General features: G+C 45.3%; 2 protein-coding genes across 2 annotated transcripts in view; one reads left to right on the top strand and one right to left on the bottom strand.

The window, feature by feature from the left end:
* The window catches only part of LOC143370318 (UNC93-like protein), a 45489-nt gene extending 37348 nt beyond the window's left edge, over positions 1 to 8141 (top strand). Inside the window, exons 4-6 of the mRNA XM_076815287.1 lie at positions 1358 to 1520; positions 3647 to 3914; positions 5185 to 8141. Coding sequence (XP_076671402.1) covers positions 1358 to 1520; positions 3647 to 3914; positions 5185 to 5504 — 751 coding nt within the window. The 3' untranslated portion in view covers positions 5505 to 8141. The remainder of the gene's footprint in view (positions 1 to 1357; positions 1521 to 3646; positions 3915 to 5184) is intronic.
* A 754-nt stretch (positions 8142 to 8895) lies between these two features.
* On the bottom strand, positions 8896 to 15541 carry Hs3st-b (Heparan sulfate 3-O sulfotransferase-B). The gene is made up of 4 exons (XM_076815292.1): positions 14805 to 15541; positions 13033 to 13653; positions 12062 to 12552; positions 8896 to 10451 (listed from the first exon to the last, which is right to left on the bottom strand). The coding sequence occupies exons 2-4, from the start codon at positions 13536 to 13538 to the stop codon at positions 10327 to 10329; spliced, it is 1122 nt and encodes a 373-aa protein (XP_076671407.1). The 5' UTR covers positions 13539 to 13653; positions 14805 to 15541; the 3' UTR covers positions 8896 to 10326.
* Between the last annotated feature and the right edge of the window lie 338 nt (positions 15542 to 15879).

Raw genomic sequence — 15879 nt, forward strand, 5'->3', positions numbered from 1 at the left:
ATTTCAGAGTTCGGGATCTTCCGTTGTAAGTGGACAGTCAAATCGCTCGTGAAGTCAGGTATTTTTTACGAATTAATTACAAGGAGATAAACGGAAGCACCGAGTATTCCTTTTACGCAATGTTTCTTACTATCACGTAGAGTAACAAAATATTTTTTTTGTCTATATATTTAATTTACAAATGGCGCCACACGAGGTTGATTATACAATGGTTTAGCAAAAGTGTCTTTGGGTTTGCCCTGATCTTGAGCTTCAAGACAATGCGATTTGTACGACAAATGTCGATTTTCAGGGTGCACGGATGGCTGTTTTTTTTATCTCGGAGACTAGAGGAAACTGAAGTACACTCCAGAAAGGAATATATTTTGAACTTGCGCGGTGAATATATTCCGTGGGTCTCGCGAGGTGTTGTCAATTGGTAGCCACGGAATATTACCAGTGGCGGCGAGATACTCGACTCTGAATTAGTCAGGCGCATAGCTGGATATGATCTTAGAGGCGCCATTCCCTGGGCTCAATTTCCTCAACCGAGACGTCAGAAAATTAAACCGCGAAACGGTGCTGCGGTACACATTCGCGGCGCGATATTACGGGAACGCCATCGGCAATTAGGCTGCAGTTAAGCCTGCAATCCCGAGCAGCCACCGTGATTCACGATCAATCATCTTCTACGAAATAATTGCACGGTTCGAAGCCACTTTCGCGTATCGTCTTCCCTTTATTTTCTGTGGCATACCTCGCCCGTCGACTGATTATGATTATCAAAGCCATCAGGGATTCAGACACTTCTGGAACAACGATCCGAGTCGTTTGTTACCGTTGCGTGGCTCTCTTTCTGTTTGGAGCTTCGTTGGGTCCTTTCGAAGAGTCCGCAATTCCATTTCTGCGCAACTTCGAATAAGCATCTGAATCAGCTTCTCAATTTGGTATCGCCCAAAATTCTCCTCTTTAGCCTGATATTTTCTGGCGAGCTTATTCGAGCGATGAGTAGTTATCGTGGTAGTATGAACCATCGGCACTGATCGTCGAAGATCGTTTCAGAGGAGCTTCGGTTGACCTTTCTGCGTACGGGTAGGTTTCCCCGGTTGCGAACGTTTATAATTCGCGACCGTTATGGCCTGCCAAATAGCAAAAATTCCTTACGGTGATCCCATCGAATTAAGACGTGGTCTTTCAGACCTCACTCTGCTTTCCGTCCACCCTGTGGCCTGCACGGTGGTCTCCTAGAAAGAGATTAAATGCTCACTCCATCTTGCTTGGTTTCAATGCTGCTATAGAGGAAACTCTGAGGCGCAGCCCGTCAGTCGGACCTTGTATAAACCGACACTGTCTGACCTTTCTGCGTGTGTTGTTTCAGGTACGGCGAGAAGCAACGTCGAGCCGATAGCCAGGAGCTCAGTGGTATACAATTGCTCTCAGCAACTGCTTATCAACTGAAGAAGCCCTATCAGCAGCTCCTCATACCGATCACGGTATGGATCGGCATGGAGCAGGCGTTCATCGGAGCAGACTTCACACAGGTGAGGAATATTAATTGGGGACAGCAAGAATCCAGCGCCCCCCCTGGAAAGCTCCCCGACGAAAGCTCGGTGGCGAAACATTCGAGTAGGATTTTTGCAATAGAGTATTAGAGTCGCGAGGTCTACGATCAAACCACGCTCGCGTAATGATACCCGAGGGATTTAACAATGTATCGCCCACTCATTGCTTAACAATCGCATGTAATTACTCCGCGGCTCGCGAGGCAGAACAAACGAGCAACAATGACAATCGAACAACCCGCCCACACTTAGCGCAAAATGAGTAAGCACGTTGCTGGTATAAATTTCGTTCGATGAAGCATCATTTACGGGCACGTGATTATGCATGGAAAGGCGAACCGTCCGATGGGTGGAGATTAATAGAATACTTCTTCGGAATAACCGAAATTAAAGCGTTGGATGCTAAGAAGAACTTTATCCGCCTATTGCCACAAAACGAAGTAGATCTAGTGCGAGATAAACTCCGGCGATAATTAAACAATCATGCGCTGTTCTGAAGCGACCAGTACCTGCGTTGGAAGGCACTGGGATTATGCAAACGAGACGTAAATCCTTCAATTATTCATCAACCCTACGCGTACGCCACAGCATCTTTCTCCCCCGTATGACAACAAGCCCAAAGCCACCGACGTGAAACGGGGGACCACCCCGTGGCGTTCCACAAAGCAGCAGCTAACTGCTCTTTGTCCTCTCCCCCTCGGATAGAAGCAACCTTGCACGGGATGGCAGTGATCGAAACGAGAGCCGATAACCAAAAGTGGCGTCCTGGAGTCGTCCGCGATTATCCTCGTCAGATGCAGCAGAAAAAAAAGAATAATAAAAAGGAAAATACTGGCTAGGATCACCCGGATGCGAACCGGATACAGAACGGCAGATTCATGATGCGTAACGGCCATGCGAGGTCGTGGCAATTGCTCTCCGGAAATACATGCTACTGATCACAGATACGCTGAAATATCGGCTGCAGCACGCATCCATTCTCGCTTTAAAACCGTTTGAATGAGTTACGAATCATAAGTTGTATAATGGCCCGCGATCGGCGGTTGCGCCGCGCGGAAACGGGAGAGACGGAAGAGAGGACGGGTAGATATGAAGGTGCGAAACGGCCAGGAACGATGCAGTTCGGGTGGCCGAACTCGCCTCGGAACCAGTTCGATGACGAAACATATTTATGCACGCGAGATGGCCAGGGAATAAAGTAATCGGGCAAATAAATGCTACCGAAAGGAATGACGATCCCGGGACGCTGGCTCCCATTGAATCAGCTGGTTCGACATGTTATAAATAGCCCAGAATCTTATTCTTGCAGCAATTCCCCGATACCACTTCCATACCTGGAATCCCGTGAACCAGTATTTCTTCTTCTCCCTTTTTTCCTCTTCTCTTCCCCGTGGCCGTTCTACGTGCGCCGACGGCGTTCAAGCGTGCGCACACGGCGATCGAATGAAAGCGCATAGACGCGCAATCCGGTGCATCCTCGCGGCGGCTTGTGCGTCAGTGAAATTTCTTCGGTTCCCAAACCGACAATCTTCGCGTTCTTTCCTCTTGCTAATATCACACCGATCGCCTCCCCTGCCTCGCGGAATGAAATTCCCAAGCGGGATCAGTTGCTGGGCAATCTCCACTGATCCTGGAACCTGGGATCACCTGCCATTCAATCATCAACGCGCACGACAATGCAGGACGACTGTAAAAGCAGAAAGGAAGAAACTGTTGCAAAAATTCTACGAATACCTTGCGCACTTCACACGGCGAGCCCTAAAAACCGAGAAGATCCGGGTGATCGGGGAACACAATGTTATTCCCCTTTCAACCTTCGTTCACGGACACCCCGTGTATAAGATAAGCCCGTTTTATCCGGGCCGTAAAGCCGTGGCTGGCGATCATAAAACCGGGGCCGTTCGATGATAGTTCTTTGCTTGATTCTTTAATCGAATCCCCCCCCCTCTATCAAGTAGTGGAAACGACGGGACGTTTCTGCGGGTTATGAAAGATAGTTGCCGGGCGCCGGCGGACCGTGCCAATGGCACCCGGCTGCCAGCGAAGTGGAATATTATCGAGGCGTCGTTACATTTAGCGTTCGTTCGTCCTTTCGTTTTTTCCAGGCGTACATTTCCTGCGCGCTAGGCGTGCACAGAGTCGGCTACGTAATGATCTGCTTCGGAGTGGTGAACGCCGTTTGCTCCCTGGTCTTCGGCTCTTTAATGAAATTCGTCGGCAGGCAGCCGCTGATGGCGCTGGGCGCCATCGTCCACGCTAGCCTTATCGTCGTGCTACTCCACTGGAAGCCGAACCCAGCCAACCCCTACGTTTTTTACACAGTTTCCGGCCTGTGGGGAGTCGGCGACGCCGTATGGCAGACGCAAGTTAATGGTACGTACAATTTCAATTAGGATCCTTCTCCAGCGGTGGATATTCTCTGTTAAGACCTCTCGGTGCAATCGAACCTATCGCGGGCTCTTGCCTCTAATCTCATTAGCCTCGGTTGCACCTGATACGCGATGACCCGAGGTATGACGAGGATACACCTACCAGGTACACTGCATTGTGCGTGAACCATAAATCACTCAACGGCCCCTTCTTTTCTTATCGCTTTTGGGAAAGGGGCGCTCTGGGTTCAGGTGCCTGCGAATTGCTCAAGGAGATCGGTCTTTCGATAAAGACAGTCATTCCAGTGATAGGACCTGTCACTAGTGTTCCTGATTTCTCGATATTTTTTTCCTCCTCGAGAAGTAAGAAGTTAGATCATACTTCTTGAGAATTCTCGAGAAATTGAAAACGAATATTACAGAATTTATATTTTTGGAATAATGTTGATTTAGCAAACACGAGGAAACTTTAACTGATTGTTCATTCTTGTCTAATTTGCACAAAAGTTGTATAAATGAAAAAACGGATATTAAATATAATTGATTTTTATTTGATACAGAATTTGTGCAAAGCGAAATGTTGCTTTTTTGTTTTAAAGTAGGTTTTTAATCTGTTTCTTTTATTTTTCTTGTGATAAAATTTGAAGCTGTAGAAAAATATCTTTCGTTTCGAGTGGATGTTGGGTTCATTCCGGTGGACTGAAAAATATGAAATTCTTACGTTAAAGTCCGGAATTTATATTCTTCTTGGTTGATACTAAATTCTTGGAGGCTCTCTGCGATAGCTAACTCTAATTGTTTTCTTAATGGTAATTCTTCGTTTCGAGGATCCATAAGTTTTTCAGTATTTTCTGTTACTGTTATATTTTCTGAAAAGTCTAGCTACTTAGAATTTGTGTTGCCGTTTTATTTTGCCGAAAAATTTAAGGCAGTTTAAAGGATAATAGCGCGTCCCGGTTTTACATTTCCGTTACCCGGTTTTGTCCGAGTTTCCCCCACCTACGTAACTCTGCATCTTGACACATCGCTGACCGGTCACGAATTAAGTCGTGTTATGCAGATTTCTGCGTTTCAATATTCAATTATGGAGAAGTAGCCAGTGACACGATTTGCATAAAATTGCCGGTCAAAGACGTGTTAATAATTCCGCTACAAATCTGTGCTCCTCCCTCTGTCCCGCATCACCATATAGCAGCACAGTTGTTGCGCCAGTGTTATTAATACGACGAGGAAACTAATTTGTCCACTCTTCTTTTCCCCCTCGTGGGTCGCAGGTCTGTACGGCACCCTGTTCAGGCGCAACAAGGAGGCAGCGTTCTCCAACTACAGGCTATGGGAGAGCGTCGGTTTCGTGATAGCGTACGCGTACAGCACCCACCTGTGCGCCCGTATGAAGCTGTACGTAATGCTGACGGTGCTGATAATCGGCACCTCCGGTTACATCGTGGTGGAGCTGTTGCACAGGCGCAAACAGAAGAGGCTCAAGGCCATCGCCGAGGACCCGAAGGCGGCCCAGGCGGAGGCGAACCAGGTGGACGAGACGGACGACGAGAAGGATGATATCGACGACGATATCATAATCACGCATCTGTGAGCGGCCATCGCCCCTCAACCGACCACGGAATCTCTCTGATCCAGTGTCCCGGGGCTCGATCGGCTCTCCCCTCTTATTCTTCCCCATTGTCTCGCCGTTGACGAGCGCTGGCCAACTGTCCAAACAGCGGCGAGTATCGCGGGACGTGTAATCCAGGGGCTCGTCGACGGGCAACCGATAGATGCCGCCCGCAGAAGCGCATCAACGCAGGAAGCACAACGGCGACGCGTCTTCCGGGAAGACTCGCAAGAGCGGAGCTTTCGATCGGCGGAGCTCGCGCGCGGGAACGTCGTCCCTCTCGTTCATCCCCCAAGAGATATCCGTACACACCACTGTCCAGAAGCGCGCCTACTAACCGGACCGCTCGAACGACCCCGACCGCCTCATCCGCACCGTTCCCAAGATACGCCTCCTGCAGGCCGCTCGAGTCTCGCGGAATCCAGGGTAGACAGTCTCCATCTTCCTACCTCGCCCGCTCCGTTCCGCGCGTTCGCCGCGCTCACGCGAAGGAGCAAAAGAAACACCCTTGGACGCGCGAGGAATTGCGCGGGACAGGAGTTGCAAGGACGCAAGGTCGCCGGTCGAAGCGGCGGGGGGAAAAAAAGGTGCGCGCGGAGGAGCGGGCACCGGACTCATGCAAAATTAATGAAGGATAAGGAAAGCACGAGGGGTATTCCCGGCGAGAACGGCGCGCATCGGCGATCGGTTCGCGGGCGCGTAAGGCGCGGCGGATTCCATTCGCGAAGGAAAAAGGAGGCGAGCCGGGGAATGGCCACGAATCGGTTGCCTTTAACGGTGCTAGAAGCGCGTTCCGATGCCATACTCGTCTTCGTGCGCGACCATGTAGCCTGTTAAATCGACGTTTTAAGATTAAGCGAACGGGGCCGAGGAGCATCGGGACGGTCGGGCGGTCGCCGCTTTGGCGAAACGGCGGGTGCGCGACTGTCGCGGCGTGTGGACATTGGGCAGGGATGTCCGAGAGAGGCCGAGGAGAACGATTCGATTCACCGTGACGCACGTGTACGCGGTAACCCGCGAGGACCTCCGCCGCCACTGTGTGGGGGCGGCTCGCAGCGACTTGCCACTTAAGCCTTCACCGGAACCGTGCGTCTCGATTTTGTGACATGGATCGGGTGTCCCGTGTGGAGCGTGAATTCGATCGCGAATCCGCTTATCGTGTACATAGAAATGGACAGCGACACTTGTGCAGCGCGGTGCAACACGCTTGGGCGTTCCGTGATCCTGCTTCCTCGGATTTCATCTAAAACAGGGACGATTTCGCGTGTTCCTTCCCGCGGAGCACTGGTGCACTTGGCTGGAAACGAAGGAGCAAGGCAGGCAGGCGAAGCCTGCCTCTGGATTGGGCGTTAGTTTGAATCGAGCTTCGGACCTGAGTCCGATGGATCGCGCTGGAGGCGGAAGATCGTTAGAAGCAGGCTTCGTTGCTTCCACTGATCCGGACCGCTGACGGAGTCATTGGGACCGATCGGGCTGGGTCTGCGCGTTTTAATGGGCGAGGTAGAACGTGGAAGAAGCCGGGGGAATCGTGACCGTGCAAGGATCGATGGTGATTGGGAATGGTGTCGCAAGTTCGCGACGATGTTACGGGCGTAGGGGATAAGGAAATCGTCCCGATGCATTTCTTCTGCTGTGCGCGCCGTAAAATGGTAGCGCGAAGTTATTCGGATAATCGTAGAAGCGGGGGCGCAAGTGGGAGGCGCTTTGCCTCGCGTTAGGAAGAGTATCGATAGATCGCGGAGCGTTAGCAGTAGGACGTAAGGACACATCGTAGTCGATAATTTAAAAAATAAGTGCGCAAGGAAATTAATTTTATAGATCACACTTGTCCCTTAGGTTTAAAAGGGAAGCTGATGAAGTATATACATATTATATATAGACGATGAATGTTTGCCTTTTCTTCTTCTTTTTCTTTTGAGAAAATTCATAGATCGGTTACTGCGATGAACCGAGGCGCATCGTTGTGCGTAGAAGAATCCCGAAGGATGGTGGTATTCTATCTAGAATCACGAATCAGTATTCGTTACCCCCGATCGAATTGTATTACGCGTTAGTTTTTACGATTCCTCGACGATCACGTATGATGAACATACTGACTCTACTTTGTATTGTAAAAGCGTTTCTCTCTCTCTCTCTCTCTCTCTGTCTCCCTCTCTCTTTCTCTCTCTCTTTCTGACTTTCAACAATATGTATTCCGTCCGCCAATCGATAAGATTGCTCAAGAATCTTTAACGTAAGATTAGAGTACCGAATAAAAACCGTAACGCGTCACGTTTACTCACACTTTTTTTTTATATGTAGTACATTGCCAGTTCGATGGAATATGTTGAAAATGTAAAATGTTCGATCTCCTTTTTTGTTTAATGGAAATCGAAGCACGACTCACGCCAGCGACAATGCGAGGCGTCGCTCGAACAAAATGGTTACGGTACTTCTCACTTCCATCGAGTAGATTGATCTGTATTGTTAACTGTTTCTCTTCTCTTTATTATTTTTTTTTTTTTTTTGATAATTCAATAGTCGTAGAAAATGGACCGAGAGAAGACGTATTTCTTTCACCTAGAATGTCTGTACGAAAACGGATGCTTAAGGAAGAAGTATTAAAAGCAATACTCCATGCGCGTCGAGTTGTCCTTTCTTTTCTCTCGATCATTTGGAAACGATATTTCGTTACAGAATCTGTAGCGAACGCTTCTTTCGTTTTGTTACTTGTCACCTGTGCTGATCGCTTTTTCCTGTGAATAGAATGGTACCAATACGAGTTCGATTTATTCTGCAGCGAAGGATAAGCTGCCTTCTTGTAATTCTAAATCGAAATTGGAGTTTGAAAAATTGTTATATCAACCAATAAGGAAAAAAACAGAGCTCCTAGCATAAATAGAGCTGAAACGAATGTCGAAGAGGACAGAAAAAAATCTTTTCGAGGATTTCGCAAATAAGTTTCACTTGTTGGTAATACGCGATATCTATAAAAATTCTAGAGAATATAATTTTTAAACTGAAACGAGAATACTCTATTCTTACTTTGTTGTAGGCTTAGCAATAAATTCTGCAACAGAAGTTACAGTTAAACTGAATAGGACATTATAACAGAACTTACGATTAAACTGAATAGGAATTTATAGAAGAATTAATACTGCTGTCTTCTTAACATTTCTGAAGAATATTTTTTGCTTCCAAGCGTAGAAGTCCGTAGTAGATGAATAAAGCGTTTCTTTCGCCGACATTTCAGTGTGGAAATTGTACAGAAATGAGATGGAGGAATAGACGAGAAGCGAGAAAAGAAATCCAGGAAATGGATGGAATTCGAGGATTTGCTAATTCTAAGTGAATGGAGATTTCGAGATGAAGTAAGTACAGATTACGCAATACCTTGTGCTTTATAAATCACTGTTTATTTACAGAGCTGTATTACTCGAATAGATTAGTTAGGCCACTTGAGCAAAGTAACTTAACTCGTACTTAAACTATAAGTCGACAATATAATCTCTTCTTCCATCCGTCGACCTACGAGTCACTTAAAAATTTACAACTACTCAGAAGTGCCCCCGTCACCCGAGGATCGTTTGCAAACGCGCGTTTGCAATAAACTCTAATGATTAACAATTATCACTGACTAGCGTTCAATCGAAAACTTACTTAAACTCTATAATTAAATTTGTACGAACTCTCGCTTTGTAATGTGTGTGTGTGTGTGTGAGCGTGCACGTTTGCAAAATATAAATAGTTCATTCGTTTTGCATTTTGTGCAAGCTTGTGCCTACTTGCACAAATATCTAATTGACGTTATTAATATCTCTACCCTTCATTTCTCACCGAAGTATGTTTGTCAAAGTGGTCCTTCGGGCGTGGGACCGAAATAACTAATCACTATCTAATTAAAATTTCAATTCAGTTACATTCCGCACTGTTTCGGAGTTTAAGAGAATTTTCGCCCAATTCGAAGCGGGAATGATTCGTCGAAAGCATTCTCCTCCCTTTGGTATCGCGATCGAAAATTACTCGCTCGCTGGAATGCCATACTTCGGTTCGATATCATTAGTGTTGAATAATGTTAACGTTAATGGACACGCGAAACGCATTGGAAGTACTAAAATCCATGGAAACATTTGGAGCAGCTCGCAGTCCTGAATGGAACTTCGATAAATTACAATCAAACTTAATAGCAGGTGCTTCAAAAGGAATACGCAAAATATCACATGTCTCTATTGGCAACGATATGTTAAAGTATATTAAACTGTATAAATAATGCACTGGCCCGCCGCAGGATCTCACTGGGAGATACAATTATAAACTCCGTAATGGGCAACCCCCGCTGAAAGCTCTCCCCCGATAAATAAGAAATATCTCTAAGCAGTCGGCCTCGCGTTTCACCTGCCGTTCAAGAGTGCCCCTTTTCGTAATATCACGTATAAAATATAGTGCGATATGTGTACCAAAAATTATACATATAATCGGTAACATTCAACTATGTTTTCTTTCTACTCGTGTGCCTAGAAGTAATATCACGAGCCAGAACAGGAATGTCTGCCTTTCGTGTGCATATTAAGTATTGTCAACGCATTGGAACAACGCGTTTCCCTCTTACGTGCGTAAGAAAACAAAAAAAACGAAGGATATGTTTTGTGGTGTAAGAACAGATGGCAACGAACGAAAGCGTTTACATCGTTGCGTCTTTGTCGATAAATAATTTTACATCTGGTGCGAACTAACGGCGCCGCGGCGCGGTACCTTTACCACGATAAAAATTGACTATCTTTTACTTTGACTATCGTCGATATGTATTCGCTCGTCGTATTAAATCTCACAACCAACCGAAATCCATCCCCGTCAATTGATAGAAGCGTTGGTTGAATGGACGATAAAAATCTCTCAATCGTTGTATGGCTACTGGGTCTATGTAAGGGTGGCTACGACCCTTGTTCTTACCTTGAAATTAGACATTGATGTTTCAGTCACTGAGTAACGGGGCGTCTATTGCGCTACGAAAGAAAAATCGGCAAGCTGGCGGGGTCCGTTCATGCACGACCGTATGAAGAAGCGAGCGCAATGCTAAATTAACACTTTGCGTGCTGAAGCACTAATCGGGGACAACTGAAGTGTTTCGGAAGGTAAATAATATCAGAATGACGATGGGGAATGTATTCTAAGACTAGAAGGGAGATATAGTTTAAGATTTAAGATAGCCGTATTACTAGAAAATGTGAAACTCGAATATTTCTCGTTACTGGTTGTATGTAACTTTAATCCCTCATCAAACCCACTATTGAAATCGTGAGTTTTTAGTAACTGAAGGTAAGGAGAAGCGCAAGTAGTTTCTATGAGGATAGTGGAGCAAATTTTCTCTAATTATGTGGGTTCCCTAATTAACATAGGGAGGGATAAATTTCAAATAAGAGCTCCCAATGTATCATCTTAATTGATCAGATACTTTCTGGTATTAAGGAGTCTCCCTACTTTGACGGCCTAAAAAGAAGCACGGTATTTGGGATTTTTTTAAAGAGAAATTCCAAATTATATTAATTGAAAACTTTATGAATATATTTGTACACATTAGGCCACATTTTAAAATAAATTTAATTTAAAAAAAACGGTACCTAAAACATTAAACGTGTTTTTCTCAAAATGATGTTTTTCGAATTAGTTAGCATGATATCTCAGAAACTAATCATCCGATTTACTTCAAACTTGGCACATATCTTCAGTAGACGTCCCATTCTCGCTGGTACTAAAACTAAGACGCTGTTTGCAAAACTAGACTTTTGCGACTTAAAAAACCAGCGAATCTTTTTGCAGAAATCGATGTCTGCTTTAGATGCTGCCATTTTTTTTTATATTCAATATTTCTCATTTAATCTAGTTCAGGCGATAGCCACACTCATACAGATTACGCAAATTTTTAAATTTTCCATTTCAGACAACTACAACGGCTGATTTCATGCTAACAATGCGCGTATGATTTTTATAAGGCGTTCTATTTGAAGCCCTATAACTCCGGATATAACCACTATTTTTGCATACAATTTTTTCCTCCATATTCTCCAAAGATTGGTAAATGAAACCACAAAGCTGGAAGTAAATATATTTAATGGTTTTGTTATAAAAAAATCCCAAAGTTCGCATCATTTTTCGTCCGTCAAGGTAGACAGCCCCTTAATTCCGATTTTATGAAACATATTCCTATGTATATTTGGTAAACGCTTGTATAATAAATAGGAAGGTCCTGCACAGTTTATAGCATCCTGCTCTTTCCCTTGGCCTCAAAGCCCAGAGAGTGATACGCACAAAGAATTACATAACTAGTTAATTACTGAAGATCACGGAAGACTGTAACCTTCATCTCTAACAATAAGACTAGCATCCATCGCACACATTTTCCAAGAAGAAATGAACTACGCGAAAGTGCTTAATTCCTCTCCAGCGCTTTCTTTAAGCCGTCCTTCTCAATCTTTCATTAGATTACACAACATTGCATAGCACGCGTAAAAACAAATCATATGAAGAATACAACTATTACGGTTACTTCTGAACGTACTCACCAAGGCAATGGGGAGTAGGACGTTCCTCGGACTTGAGCAGGCAGGGGAATCCCTTCGTGGCGTTGAAATAAAAGTGCTTCTCGCAGATGACCCTCTTCAGGCCCAGGAAATCCTGGACCCTCGTGATCTCCGCCACCGGGTCGACGATCAACCTCTCGCCAGAGACGAACAGAAACTGCGACAACGGGAAGTACTGAAGCCATCTGTCCAGGTGCCGCGCGTACACGCCGATCTTCAATGGTACCCACGACGTGTCCACGATCTTCGAGCCATTCAGAAACGCCAGGCCCTCGAACCTCGGCATGTTAGCCCGTTTACTCTTCACTTGAGTGTAATCGGATATCGCCCTAGTCACAGGATCTCGCACGACCAGAATCAACTTCATGGCGGGATTCATGCGTTGAACTCTCCTTGGCACTTCGCTGGTCACGAAGTAAGACGGCGTCTTCTCCATCGTGATTTGCGTGGACAAAGTCGGAGGCATTCGGTGTCTGTAACGTGCCAAGCAGAGGATATTTACTTCTCACCTCCGTATCCACTTGTGAGGAATAGAAGGGGCAGAGTTCTTTAGCCAACTGCGTGGTTAATAGGGATTTATAGCGCAGGGTGAGAATAAATTTCCAAGTAGCTTCCTACTCCCAAAGCTGGGAAAGGTTTAAGTCCTTAAGCGAAGCGTGATATCGAGCACACTTGACCTATGAAATGCGACTGCGAATATCAGATTTTAGTGCACGCAGTTACGAAGGAACTGCGTGAGCAATATCGCGGAAATCATACGTCCCTTCGAACATCAAACCGCGTTCAATCTAGCGGAAGGAAATGAATAGAAACGGCAAATTGGAAGAGAGAGAGAGAGAGCTGCAGCGAGGTACGACGTTAAAAGGATCAGGGCCCTCCCTATTAATTGAAACGTTTGATGGCATTCTGGTAACCATTGACGCGCGAGCGAGAGCGTATCCACGCATGCCTACCTGTACCAATGGAACCCTTTGACGTAATGATGATCGAAAAAGTGCACTTCGGAGCCAGCCGCGCGAATGGCGGGGTGTAATCTTAGAAACTCTAGCAGCGCTCTGGTCCCGCCTTTCTTCACGCCGATTATCAGCGCTGTTGGCAATTGCTTGCTGGGCATCAAGCCTTGCTGCTTCAGCACCTGATACTTCCTCAGGGCGGCCGAGCTCCCTTTAACGCTGCTGTTGCCTGCCCAAAGCGACACTACTTGCACCCTAGACAGCTTCGAGTGCCGCGATTCGGCGTCGTTCGCCAAAGGCGGTTCCTTGATATGTAGGCGCTCGAGATTCTCGTCGTGTTGCGCGTGGGAGAACGAGACCGAGTTCCTGGGCTTCTGCGAGATCGGCCTGCCGGCCAGGCCGGCGAGCAGCAGCGAGTTGTCGATGAGGAAGATCCAGACGAGAATCACCAAAAAGCAGGCCGGGACCAAGATCTTCTTCGACCAAGAGCCTTTTCGAACTTCCATCCTGAACTTAAGAATCGTCGTACTTCACTGGCATCCTGGATTCCATTATAGCAATCAAGCTTTCAGTCTTTCACTTCCATACTGATACGTCGGGATGGATATTCTCGCATCGCATCTGCAAGAAGTACACATGTGTGAGAATCGTGGGCAATGTTTAAACAGTTTTGTGGGAAAATTTAGGTCGTTGATAGTTCTATTCATTCCTTATTTCTATTGGATTTTAGCTTAAGTTATATAGGGGCTAATCTCGAAATGATAATTTGGCTAATTGATTGGAACAATATGAATAATTGTTGATAGCTTCAGTGTTTAGTGTAACATGTATCGGAGAAAGTATCTTTCGCTGTGAAATTTCCTGCAGCGTTCGGGCCACCAGCATTACGGGCGAGACGAGTGTTTGCCGTCATTAAGGGGCAGGTGTGTATAGTTAATTAAGTAAGAATTTTATTTGTGAAATATAATTCTACTCGGAAGCAAAATTCGATACCATTGATAATGCGACAAAATTGTCGATTGAAATGAGTGGCGAAAGCTTGAATAACAATAGAGATAACAGTACTCGCTTTTATTAGACCACCTTGTATGTATTCACCTTTTTATTTCAACAGTAACAGTTAATTACAAGCGCAAAACACATTTCTATATTACAAAAGCAGAATTACAATCCACGGGTGCTTGGGCACTGCGCATTTATATCATTTCGATCGTTTGAAAATGGCGCGAAAATTTAAAGTGCCTATAATACTCTATTACTGCTCGGCGATGGTATTGCGCTGCAACATAACCAAATAGTTTCAAAAAAATATTCTGCACGTTTAAAACAATTGTATTCTTATAAAATATTTAGCTTGCACAGTATGGCGAAGCCTTCGAGCTATAAAATATTGTAATAAACAGTAAAGATGTTTATAGAAATAATTACCCAAGTATTTTGACTACTTAGTATGACACACTGCTAGCATTTTCGATTCTCCCTTGTATCAAATGCGAGGAACACAGGTACATTTTCTTTGATGCAAGTAATAAAGCATGTGGCACAATCTATACTCTAATTAATTACGAAGCCCCAACATCGAAACGTGGAAAATGTGCTTTCGTATCGTTAATAGCCGACGACAAAGATCTTACGTGCATCAAACATATTGTTCACGCATAGAAAACGCATACGAAAGAGACCATCGCAGAAGATGATAGTGAAAGTGAATATTCGTGATGCAGTGGAAAATTAATACAGGAGTTGTTTGTGTGTTGTGTATTAAAACTTACCACCATGCGGCACGATGTCACAAGGCGCCCGTTAATTTCCCACAGGGTGCATGACTCCGACGACGCAGTGCTCGATTCGTTCGGCGAAGTAAACGCGAGGTCAAAGGAAGTGCACATTTAACGCATTATCAGGCGGCGCAAGTTCGTAACAATCGATAACACGGGCCAAGTAGAAGGGAGAAACGGTGGTATAACGCGAGGCGTATCGATGATGTGATTTCATAGCTACCGAACCGAATCACGCCAGGCCAAGTCCAGCCTCATCCTTGCCAGCTTATATCCGTTTTGTTTGGATCCGAACGTGGTGCAGCGTTTGTTAATCTCATAGCGCGCGATGTAAACGTTTCCCTCTCGCGCTGTTCGCCAACATAGTTGTGTGCCCCGAGTAGCAGAATACGCGACTGTGGCGCCACTCTTTAACGCGGAATAGTCAAGAAACTAAGCGTCAAGCGCGCTTTAGATCCTATGATACCGAGTGACCGATCTGAACTTGGAGATTAAAAGAACATTGCAAAGAGAAGATTCAAGACGTGCCGCGAACAATTTGAAAACTCTGACGTCAACCGTGGTGGGTAATTGTGAAACGTGTTAGTCTTAAAATTCTAGTATATCATCGTATTAATTCTAATTCGCGTGTTTCTTTGCTCACGTGCGGTATAATTATACTCGTATTTGAAATATTAGAATTTCGATTGGTTAAGATTTTCTGTCATAAAGAATGGAGTTTAGAATTACATTCCCGATAAAATTAACTTGATACGCTATAATCTTATTTCTCAAATTCTCAAAATCTCAATTCTCAGATTATCAAATGCAACGAATTAGTATTAATGTACAAATCACATTCGTCTCTAAAGTCGCGCGGCATCTATCCAGAGAAAAATTTGCCCGACCAAACATTTGCAGCACCTTCTACGAAAAATTTTCTGCCACGGAGGTGCTAAATCAATTAGATACGTGACTGGCGACGGTGCGCTGCGTGCACACAGGCGCGCATCTGTGTACGTGTGCGTTTGTGTACTTGGTCGGTAGTAACATTAATTACATACTGATGGTCCCGTAGGAGAAGGGAAGG

The sequence above is a fragment of the Andrena cerasifolii genome, chromosome 6, assembly GCF_050908995.1.
Source record: "Andrena cerasifolii isolate SP2316 chromosome 6, iyAndCera1_principal, whole genome shotgun sequence".
Classification (NCBI taxonomy): domain Eukaryota; kingdom Metazoa; phylum Arthropoda; class Insecta; order Hymenoptera; family Andrenidae; genus Andrena; species Andrena cerasifolii.